The sequence below is a fragment of the Poromitra crassiceps genome, assembly GCF_964638095.1.
Source record: "Poromitra crassiceps genome assembly, chromosome: 2".
In the NCBI taxonomy this organism is placed as follows: Eukaryota; Metazoa; Chordata; class Actinopteri; order Beryciformes; family Melamphaidae; genus Poromitra; species Poromitra crassiceps.
Genome location: NC_139624.1, coordinates 46,232,806 through 46,245,158, shown reverse-complemented (window position 1 = coordinate 46,245,158; position 12,353 = coordinate 46,232,806). Strand labels below are relative to the sequence as shown.

Sequence of the window (12,353 nt, the reverse complement as noted above, 5' to 3'; positions counted from 1 at the left end):
ATTTGTATTTTTTTTTTTTTTTCTGAAAAAATCCATAGATAAGCCGCACCGTTATATAAGCCGCAGGGCCAAAAAACGGGGAAAAAGCCGCGGCTTATAGTCCGGAATTTACGGTAGTCAAGTTACAAGGTGCTTGTGAGTAGGGATGTTCAATTATCGAAAATCAATAATTGATCGTTAAGGAATTGAATCGATCATGTGGAATTTGGATCGATTATTGTTATTATTATTATTATTATTTTATTTTTTATTTTTTTGCGGACTAGGTTTGGGTGGAATTCGTTCCTCCTCGCCCCACTCCATTGCACAGCCGACTAACGTGAGGTGGAGCTTCATATAGTCTAGGGATGTTCATTTTGAAAATTTTCCATAATCAAAAATCGGGAAAGATTTACGATCAATTATTGATTATCGATAGCGTAATAATAATAATATATATATATATATAGTTTTCTGGCTGGGCACGGGCCTTTGTGCCAACAAAACTAAGGGGTTGTCCTACAACCCAGGTTTTATGAGTGAAGCGAGGCTCCCACCTATTACCACCTATTGCATTCGGCCACGGCAATAGGTGGCAATAGGTGGGAGCCGAGCTTCCACGAAATAAAACTGTTTTAAACATGGGGAATTCACACCGGCATGCGCTGGGGACACAAACAAACGCACCCAGCGGTCTGGCTCAGGCCTGTTGATTTGACTCTTGTGCTGTCAGCTAAGCTGGAAGACGCCGATTGCCTTACATCATGTAACCTGACATGTAACATGTTTGTTTACCTGGCCACAGCACTAGTATCTGATATTCTTACTACACAGCGGCATCGCCATTATAGCTGGCCGAGAACGCGCAGCGTTATTACCAGACCAGAGTATAAAAAAATATATATATATATATATATATTATTATTATTATTACACTATCGATAATTGATTGTTAATTTTTCCCGATTTTCGATTATGGAAATTGTTCAAAATGAACATCCCTACTTGTGAGCATCTATCACATTCATCAACCACTTTATCTGGATAAAGTTTAGCAAGTTTGGCCTTACTATAGTGAAGTCTGTGTACTACTTTAAACTGCATCAGGCTGAGTCTGGCAGAACTAGAAGAAGAATTGACGGCTCGCAGAGCTTCTTCCCAGAAGTTGTCTGAGAAGGAGGTCTGCAGTTCTGTTTCCCAGCTTTCTCTGCTTTTATTGATGGTTGCCACATTCACTGGAGAGAGGAGATCATAGAAGTAGGAGACATGGCCCCTGGATAAGGCATCTGCTTTAAGCAGTACTGTAGATCTATTCCACTGGGAGACGGGATTTGAGGAAACGGGGGAGTGGGTTCTACCAAAGTTTCGTAGCTGAAAGTATCGAAGAAAATCTGAACGAGGTAGGTTAAAAACAGTATGAAGTTGATCGAAGCTGACAAACACACCATCTATGTACAAGTCTCCCAGGCGGCGGAGACCTCTTCCCTCTAAAAGTGAATAGTAAGGGTCTGTCGTAGCAGGCAGAAATAGGTGGTTGTTGCAAACCGGAGTCGCCTGAGGGAGAGAAGACCAACCAAAATGACGCCTGACCTGTGCCCAGATCTTGAGAGAGCTTATCACGATGGGGTTAGAAGTGAATTGTGAGGGAGATACGGGTAAGGTGCTACACGCAAGAGCCTGAAGCGACGAAGAAGAACATGACATAGCCTCAATCTTGACACCAACTGCTTTGAGGGGAGGTGAACCAGAGCATGATCTTATGCACATTGGCTGCCCAGTAGGAGCTCATAAGGCTTGGTAAGCCAAGTCCGCCATGAGACCTGTTCCCCTGCAATAACGATTTGCCACCTCTTGCGTGCTTACCAGCCCAAATTAATGAAGAAATAATACCATCAATGGTAATGAAAAAAGATTTAGGAAGAAAAATAGGCAGGCACTGAAAAATATATAGATATCTACGAAGTATGTTCATTTTTACTGTTTGTACTTGGCCCGCTAAAGAGAGAGGCAGGCGATCCTACCTTTGGAGATCTGCTTTGACTGAGGCTGTAAAGTTAGTCAAGTTCTTATCCTGTAATGTGCGGATGGATCGTGTGATTTGAATGCCGAGGTATTTGAATCCCGAATTGCACAATCTAAAAGGTATTGATGCAGATGGAATTTCGTCGGCCAGTTGGTTAATAGGGAGGCACTCGCTGTTTTGAATGTTTAGTTTGTAGCCCGAGATCAAACCAAAGGTTTTCAGAACTAAGATGATACGTGGGATGCTAGCTAAGGGATCACACACATATAAAAGGAGGTCATCGGCATATAGCGAGACCCTGTGCTCCGTGCACCCCCTACCCCTTGTTTTTGAGTGTCCCTCACTTTGGCCCTTGTCCTTCAAAACAGAGCCACAAGGGGTAGGGATTGAAAACGGTCACCTAGGAAACGGACACCACTCATTACTTCATAATTTTGCCCAACTGTGATAATAAAGCTATTTCTGGTTCAAACAGATTGATTGAAGTCTGCAGATTCGCATAGATACACTATTTTGTCATCATATTGCATATTACCAGAAATTAATTACCGGTAGTTGATGTTTTTGATAACTTACTAATATTGAAATTTGTCCGATTTTATTAATTGACTGGTTTGCTCAGGAGTAACTGGAAAACATTATTATAACATTGTAGGCTAGCCTATATAGCAGACCTGGGCAACTGGCAGCCCGCGGGCCACATGCGGTCCGCGAGCACCCCCTGTGTGGCCCGCGCTGGAATTGCAAAATTTATATATATATTTTTTATAGATGGGATCGTTAACGCCGTTAACGGCTGCGTTAACGCGAGACTCTTAACGCGCGATAAAAAAATTATCGCCGTTAATCTATTCTCAAAGTTGTCTGGTAGCAGGGTCCACTTATATTGAGCAGGCCATGATGATTATCACTTTAGAATGGAACAGGTATGTAAGCGCGGACATTTATGTCTGCCGCTCTCATGAGGTGGTTTTTCAGACGTGTCGATATAGCAGTTTATCGCAAAAGTGTAATGGAAACAGATTTTCCGCATTTGCACGTCATGTGACCCGTCTTCTCCTTTGGAAAAGCAGCGGAACTTTGAAGCAACGCTACCTAGCAGAAAGACGAGTGTTGTGTAAAAGGGGTAAATAGATCATGTTTAATGGCAGAAATCGGTCCATGGTGACAGCAGGCTGCCTGTGAGCGCGCATTTGAGCGGCGAGATGAGTGGATGAAAAGCACACACCGGTGCGGTGCTCCTGACTGAAGTCACTTCAGTATTCAGTATTCAGTGAAGTGAATACAGTGACTGTGAGTAATACATTACACACGTTTCAGGTGCAATGTTATAATAGCCTACACAACATTCTGAAATGTCTAAATCGGACCAGTTGTATAGGCTACCTTTTTTCCTCTGTCTGTCGCGCTCGCATTCACCGCAGCCAGCTACATTTTGCGACTCATTTTCTTTTGAATTGATAATCAGGCTCGTTTATATGCGTTGTAACTTCATGTTGTGATTTGCATTGACCATTGGTTAGATTTGAGCATGCAGGGGACGGGATATGGGCAGATCCCCGTGCGTAATCACTGTGGCAGCTGCTGGTAATGGGGAATTGCGTTCAGGTGTGCGCGCATCAGACCAAACTCAACTTCAATGGAAACGCCTACAAGTCGCAATTGTACATTGTCGAAGTTGTAGAAATATCGCAATTATTTTGCAAAAAACTGTAATGGAAACACAGCTACTGACAGTTTAATGCCAGTTTAATATTATTGATCCCAGAAATGTGGGTTGTTGTTCTTATACCCTCTGGTGTTCATTCCAGGTAGTTCAGGATAGAACTTTGTCCAGATGAAGACAAACCATGTGTGTAACCTGCTGGTTTCTTACCTTTAAATGCCTACTGGCTATTCAAGTTGAATTGAATAAACAGAAACCTGTTCACAAGGACTTACTTCTAGTCATTATTTATATTGCACACACATATTTTGAATGGCTTCGACAGACTTCAAATGACCCATTTTAATCTAGATTAATCTAGATTAATGACCATGATTAATCTAGATTAATCTAGATTAAAAAAAATTAATCTATTCCCATCTATACTTTTTTTACAGCGCACCTGAACGCAACATGCAAGATAACCGCTGAATAAGTGTCCAAATGTTCATGTCATTCTGGCCAATACTCCACTTCTGTTATAAAATTTCAGTCTGGAATATGGAATATATATAATCTTTATGACTAAAAGGCTAAAAGTAATCTCATGTGTAAGAAATTACTGTTCTACATTGAAGTAAAAATATAAATAATTAACTTGTTGGTTTTGGATTTATTTAGCTTCAAGAGTGCATTTTTGTTCGTTTGACCATCAACACAAGCTTTGAGAATCCCGGGCCACTTACTGATACTTATGCTTAAATTAACCCACTCATATTCTGGTTTATTTCAAGAAAAACACTTTTGGCTAGTGGAAATTCTAATTGGCTGGTAACTTTAACATCTAGAAGCCATATTGGCAGGTAGTCAAAAAAGTTAATTTCAAGCCTTGCAGGGAGAGCAAGTGGTGACATAGGAGTGAGTGAGAAAAGGATCAAATATTGGTGTTTAAGACTGAATAATGACATCACAACTGTTAATTTAAAATTAGTTATTCCTCTAAACCTGACTTCAAATGCCCCAAAAAAAATTTGCGCCGGCGCCGTTCCCCCCCCCCCCAACCCTCAGCAAAATCTGGCCCTCTGGTAGCGAGGACATTTTTTTGTGGTCCTCTCTATCATCAAAGTTCCTGGGTTACGGCATGACAATATTTGTTCGGCCCCCGGCAACAATCTGGGTTTCTCATGTGGCCCCCCATGAAAAATAATTGCCCACCCCTGCTATATAGGATAGTCTAGCTAGCCTATTCAAATTGATTGAGTTGATATTGTAGCTACATAATATTCGGGTTTTTTGCATTTTATTCTGGCGATTAAGTTGCTTCATAATCGGGACATTAAACTATCCCATGTGGTTTTCGCTGGGTTGGGTGTCTATAAAATAATCTATTTTATAGCTCCATAGTCACGTTTCAGTGTTACAACTTTTCACACGGATCTGCTTGCAGAGGCTGGCTGGCTGGCTGGTGCTTGAAGTGAGCGGCCATACTGTCTATGTTAAAATAGTCGCAAAATACCTAACCAAAACTTACAAAAATAAATTAATGTCTTCCTTTAATGTCGATACAAAGGATCACTGGGTCTGAATGTTGATATTTGCAAAGATTGCTGTCCCTCTTCCACATGCAGGAAACCAGTGCCCGCAGCCAATGCAAGGCAAAACACGGCCAAACCTACCACACTAACGTCCGCTAATTCATCAAGAAACAAATTCCACACAGCCAGAGCATCCTGAGTCCTTTATCAACATTAAACTTAGAAGTTGACGTTCGTTTGTAACGTCTGGCTCATTTCTGGCTGATTAATAGTGGTTTTCTTTCAGCCCTTGGTGTTTTGCAGTGGGTGCTGCTAGAGTCCGTCTGTGTGTGTGTGTGTGTATGTATGTAGGTGCGCTCGTTGTAATTGACGCTGCGTCCCAAGCGGGCGGGGTCAGGTGTATGGAAACACACCACCCCTTCGGTAAACGAGAGTGAAACTCATCCAGCATCCCCGAGAGTGAAAAGCGTCCTTTCCGTTCCATATGACTGACACTGAATAACTGGTGTCTAGACCAGTGCTGGCGCATGTGGTAAAAAGCAAAGTCAAATAATTTTTTCCAAAGATGGTTTCTGTCAGTTTAGTACTAGTTCTTATCATGCTGATGTATGTTAAATTGCTCATCTTTCTGATAGGTTTGTTTTTTGACAATATAAAAATGGGGTATAACGTCATGATTGACAGCCCCTCCCAAACCTTTCAGACGGCATGATAGCTCAGGGGCGTGTCCCGCAGGGTTCATCCCACCGCCTGAGTCTACTGCACAGACTTGGGCTCCAAATGACGTCACACAACCAAGAAGGCAGCTCACGGAAACAAGATATTTTGGCTTCACTTTTGCATAGCGATAGGGAGTGGAGACGTGTGTTCCATCTTTTTACAGTCAATGTGACAGTTTATTTTTCACAAGACGACGTTTCTTGTGGTGGCAGGATAGACTAGTGGTTAGAGATCACCGCCGGTTTGATTCCTACAGCAGCCAGTGTGTCCATCCTGTCTGGAGATAAACGGCTAAAATGTCAAATGTGTTTTTGCTCCCATCAGGAGTTTCGAAGGCATCCTGTTCAAGAAGGGAGCACTGCTGAAACCATGGAAACCACGGTGGTTTGTCCTGGACAAGACCAAACATCAGGTAAGGGGAGCTGGGGAATAATGAAATTGAATTGAAAATGCTTCACTTACTAGAAAATATGTTTAAAAGTCAGACTTACACCTCGCAGCACACAAACTATAAGTGTGCACTGTGCAGCCAAACTTACATTTGTTTGTGGTGAAACTGATTCATCGCCATCTGTCTATAACTCTCTCTCTCCTTTTCTCCCCAGCTGAGATACTACGAGACACGGCAGGACAAGGACTGTAAAGGGGTAATCGATCTAGCCGAGGTGGAGTCTGTCATTCCAGGAACGCCTACCATGGGAGCACCGAAAAACATTGAAGAGAAAGCATTCTTCGATGTGAGTTCACCTATGTTTCACTTTTATTTTGATTACCGTAAATTCCGGACTATAAGCCGCGGCTTTTTTCCCGTTTTTTGGCCTTTTTTGGCCCCTGCGGCTTATATAACGGTGCGGCTTATCTATGGATTTTTTCCAAAAAAAAAAAAAGAATCTCTCTTTTTTAGCACTCTTTCTAACTATAAATCCACTTCTGTTTTAATTTCCTCTCTTGCCCTCTTTTAACAACATAACATAACATAACATAACATAACACAACACAGGTAAGCAGAAAGAAAAAGACGAAGCAATCACCGCCATGAATGAGGAAATGACTCACCTGCTGGAGGCTGGAGATACACGGCTTGGGCTAAACTTTTACTCCGTGAAACACTATCGATTAAGTCCGACATCGCTCAGAGGTTTGAGCAGCTTGAAAACAAGTTTGAAAACGTGCAGAAGTCCATCCACTCACTCACTAAAGAAAATAATGCAACCGTGAACAGAGTTTCTAATGCGGAAAAGCGCATCAGCGCACTGGAGGACAAAAACAACACAGTGAGTCCGAAAGTGGATAAAATGCAAAAACATCGAAACGCTGCACACGCAGGTTGATGACTTAATCAGCAGGAGTAAAAGAAATAACATTCGCCTGATCAATGTAAAAGAGGGAGCTGAGATTGGTGACATGGACGCTTTCGTGGCAAAATCCTGTGTTACATCCTGGACCTGAAGGAAGGCGAGAAACCACCAGAGGTGGACAGGGCACACCGGGCGCCTCGGCCACGTCCAGACCCCGGCCTGCCACCGAGGGCCATCTTCATCTGCCTACTCCGCTGGCCCGACCGTCAACTCATCCTCCAGGCTGCGGGGAAGAAGCCCCTCACCTGGGAGGGTACGCGCTTTTTCGTCCGGCAGGACCTCTCCGCGTTGGTGAAACAGAAACGCGCAACATACAACAGCATCATTGAAAAGGTTAAAGTCAATGGATATCGCTTTGGCGTACTGTACCCAGCGAGACTCGTCATAACCATTGATGGACAGCGGCGGAACAAGAGCTCAAAGTGAAACTGCCGAATATCTTTTGAGTTGGACTGGTCAATAGTACTGTGAGTAACTAAAATAAAAAAATAAAAAACGGAATTCTCTCTTCTTTAGCACTCTTTCTAACTATAAATCCACTTCTGTTTTAATTTCCTCTCTTGCCCTCTTTTCACCACACCGCGGACACTGTGTGCACTGTAAAAAAAACAAAAAATACCATTAAAACACCCGCGGCTTATAGTCCGGTGCGGCTTATATAAGAAAAAAATAGTCAACTTTGAAGGTGCGGCTTATACACCGGTGCGCCTTATAGTCCGGAATTTACTATATTATCTTCTGCGTTCAGCATACGAACCATCCACCATTCAATTTTCCATCTACATTTCATAAAATGCTTCTAGGAAATCAATGAAAGTGTGGACCCAAGCAGCTCAAAAGGCAAAAGTATTCAAATTGAAAAAACGGTGGAGCTACTAGGAGTATTTTTATATAGCAATATTTAATGCGAAGTAATATATCTGTGTACAGGCAGTTACAAATCAGAATATATCTTCAAAGTTAAACGGGCAGACAAAACGCAACGCGTTTCAACCACGTAGGTCTTCCTCAGGCAATGTTAGCTGGGCGTCGGCCGCCGCACCTGCGTATATAAAGCAAAATACGTGGCAACAGTCAGTTGGGATGACGTATGGTGGGCAGTGCTATGACATCACAGTATAGGATGGGCCTTGTTAAAGCGACGGAGAATAGCAACAACATACATAAGTAATAGTAATGAATACACAATGATGGTTACAGCAGAAGACAACAGTCTATAGGATATAGGCTATAAGTTATAGGCTAGGGAGGAATAGGCTAGGGAGGAAAAAGGGGGAAAAAAAAAAAAGGGGGGGGGGGGGAGGGGGGAGAGAAGAGAGGGAGGGGGAGGAGGGGGAGGGGGGACAGCTGAACACCACATACAGGGCCTGGATAACAATATCATGACTGAATGCAACACAGTTAAATAAAACACGCCAGGTCAAGGTCCTCATTAAGTCCATGCGGGCTGACAGTGTTGAGTGTATGGATCCAGCGTGCTTCACGCTGTAATAGATTCCTATCCAGGTCCCCGCCCCTTGGGTGCGGTTTCACCAAGTCAAGTGCCCAGAACCGGAGATCAGAATCAGCGTGATTGTGCTGTACAAAATATCCAACCAACGGGGCTTTCATGTCTCTGCGACGAATGGCACTCTTATGTTCCGTTACGCGTGTGCGTAACGGACGAGTAGTCTTGCCAATGTACCACCGTGGGCAGGGACAGGAGATAGCATACACTACCCCCTGCGATGCGCAGGTGGTGAGGTGCTTGAGGTCGATGGTAACTCCATTTGGGAACGAGAGGGATTTTGTTTTGTTAGTTTGGGGGCAGCAAGAGCAGTGTCCACACGGAAAATGGCCTATAGGGGGAGGACGGGAATCGATGGTGGGTTGTGTGGAGATGGGGGTGTGAAACGTTTTGACCAGGCTGTCCCTGATGTTCTGGTTCCTGGTGAAGGCTATCCTGGGTGGTGTGGTGAAGCTTGCATGTACTTGTAACACTCTCCAATGTTTTAACAAGCAGCGTTTAATTTTATTGGCTAGGGGAGAGTACTGGAGGGTGGCTGTGACTCTGGGTGGGGTAGGGTCCGGTATCTTGGGTTGTAGCAGGATATCCCTATGTGAGTACAGAGCGCGTTTATACGCGTGGGAGATGGGTCTCCGCCCATACCCTCTCTCCTGGAATCTGAGACGCATCTGGGTGGCCTTATCGACAAAGTCACTTTTGTCACTGCATAATCTGCGAAGGCGCATAAATTGTCCCGTGGGCAGATTGTCCTTGAGATGAGAGGGGTGATAACTAGTGGCGTGGAGGAGGGTGTTCCTGTCTGTGGGCTTACGATAGATGGATGAGTGTAGTTTATTGTTGTGTTTGTAAACAGAGACGTCCAAGAAATTGATCCGGTCGGGGTGATGGTCTATGGTGAAGCGGAGGTGGGGGTTCCAGGTGTTGAGCAGAGTATGAAATTCTAACAGTGATGTGGATGAGCCATGCCAGATCAGGAAGACGTCATCGATATATCTGCGCCACAGAATGATAGAGCTGATAAACGGGTTAACGCTAGAGTTGTACACAAAGTCTTTCTCAAAGGCACCCACGTATAAATTTGCTATACTGGGGGCTGCGGCGCAGCCCATAGCGACCCCCGAGGTCTGAAGATAATAGTCCCCGTTGAACACGAAGTAGTTGTGAACAAGGCTAATCTCAGCCAGAGAGGCTATGAGTTCATTGGGGGGGGTATCTGTAGTTCTCCCGGTCAGTGTGTGTTTGATGATCTCTATTGCCCCCTGTTGTGGAATGTTGGTATATAATGATTCGATGTCCATGGTGGCCAGTATGACAGATGACACATCTATGTCTAGTTGGTCTATGATGCAGAGGAAATCTGCTGAGTCCCGGATGTATGCTGGTAGTCTGTGGACAAAAGGCTGTATATGGTGGTCAACAAATTTAGATAGGGGCTCAAGTAGGGACTCATTTCCTGAGACGATCGGGCGGCCAGGAGGAGGGGTCTTGTTTTTATGAATTTTGGGGAGCAGATACAGAGCTGGGGTCCTGTGGTGTTTACGTAACAGGAACCTGTGGTCACGTTTGGTGATATGGCCAGCCTGAAGTGCATTGTCTATGACAGATTTGATGATGGCTCGGGTGCGAGGCCCTGGATCACTGCTGCATTGTTTATATGTAATAGGATCAGAGAGCTGACGTATAGCTTCCGCAGTGTAGTCAGAAAGGTTCTGAATGACAACCGCTCCGCCTTTATCAGCAGGTCGGATCACTATCGAGTTGTCACGTTGTAGTTCTGTGAGGGCTGCTCTTTCCCTGCGAGATAGGTTCTGCCTGACAAGGGGGATGCTCTGTTCGAGAGTCGAGATATCCTGATGGACGAGCTTGCTATACGTGTCTATGGCAGAGTCTATAATGCCGGGTAGTATAAAGGAGGAGGGGGGTGCAAGGGCTGGGGGGGTGCTGTCAGTGCTGTTAAGGTGCCTAAAGTATAGTCTGAGCCTCAGTTTACGGATGAATTTGTGTAGATTGATTCTGGTATTGAAAGGCTGATACTTGGCAGTGGGAACAAATGACAGTCCTTTAGAGAGCAGGTCTAGATGTGGCTGTGAGAGGGACTTACTGGACAAGTTAATCACTGGTATGGGTTGTGAGAGCTCCTGGTGTAGTATCGGGGCTGCTGGAACTGGGACTCCCCGTCCCAGTCCTGTAGGGGAGGCTGGGCCGCACGCCTGGAGGAGCCCCGTTTGGGCCGTCCTCTCTGTGTAGAGCGACCTTGGCCTAAAAAAGAGGCCGATGATGCAGAGGCTCCTGAAGAAGCGGCTGAGATAGAGGGGGGTCCGGCTCCCTCTGAATCGTCTCCACTGGAGCAGGTGTATTCCGGGGACGAGTCTCGGAAAGTGACTCTCCTGGGTCTGCGTGTGGTGGGATTTAGCCATTGGTAAACGTGATTTCTCTGATAATCGTTAAGGTCACGCAGGAATTTCTTATATTTAAAGGCTTTGGTGTCTTCCTTCAGCTGGTTGATCGTCTCCTGGATGATGGAGGTCTGGTTGTTGAAGTCATCTAGAGTCGTCTTCTCTTTGACGGAGTTGAGGTGTGTTGCTATCTCGGTTCTGAGCTGGGTGGCCTCCGAGTTAGAGGTCTGAATGAGTAGAATCATCAAGTCCAGCGAGCACTTGTTAAGAATGGCGCACCATTTGTTTGAGAAAACAGGGTTATCCTGGAACGCCGTCGGTGCCTTTTGCATACGTAATCCACGGGGGATTCTTTTGGCGCGGCAGTACTCTGACAGTGTGCCCGAGTGTAGTTCGAGGCGGGTTACACGTTTTTCAAGTTTCAGGATGGAATTCCAATCCTGGGAAACTGGCGATGCGGGCTGGGTCTGAAAAAGAGAGGGGCCCGTCGCCAGGAGTGAAGCAATATCCTCCGAGGTGTAACTCAGTACATTGTCCCAATCGGGTACGTGAGGATCGGTCATGTCCACGTGACAGTTGCCAAACTGTACAAAATAGGAAATCAATGAAAGTGTGGACCCAAGCAGCTCAAAAGGCAAAAGTATTCAAATTGAAAAAACGGTGGAGCTACTAGGAGTATTTTTATATAGCAATATTTAATGCGAAGTAATATATCTGTGTACAGGCAGTTACAAATCAGAATATATCTTCAAAGTTAAACGGGCAGACAAAACGCAACGCGTTTCAACCACGTAGGTCTTCCTCAGGCAATGTTAGCTGGGCGTCGGCCGCCGCACCTGCGTATATAAAGCAAAATACGTGGCAACAGTCAGTTGGGATGACGTATGGTGGGCAGTGCTATGACATCACAGTATAGGATGGGCCTTGTTAAAGCGACGGAGAATAGCAACAACATACATAAGTAATAGTAATGAATACACAATGATGGTTACAGCAGAAGACAACAGTCTATAGGATATAGGCTATAAGTTATAGGCTAGGGAGGAATAGGCTAGGGAGGAAAAAGGGGGAAAAAAAAAAAGGGGGGGGGGGGGGAGGGGGGAGAGAAGAGAGGGAGGGGGAGGAGGGGGAGGGGGGACAGCTGAACACCACATACAGGGCCTGGATAACAATATCATGACTGAATGCAA

The 12,353-nt window shown here is 44.8% G+C and overlaps 1 protein-coding gene across 3 annotated transcripts in view; it reads left to right on the top strand.

The window, feature by feature from the left end:
• sbf1 (SET binding factor 1) overlaps positions 1–12,353 on the top strand; it is a 240,088-nt gene that overhangs the window by 217,031 nt on the left and 10,704 nt on the right. For 2 of the 3 annotated variants that reach the window (XM_083660189.1, XM_083660188.1), the window contains 2 exons: positions 6,227–6,314; positions 6,508–6,639. In XM_083660189.1, the coding sequence (XP_083516315.1) occupies positions 6,227–6,314; positions 6,508–6,639 (220 nt within the window). Of the gene's footprint in view, positions 1–4,105; positions 4,242–6,226; positions 6,315–6,507; positions 6,640–12,353 lie in introns of those variants that run through there. The other variant, XM_083660190.1, reaches the window with a different exon arrangement.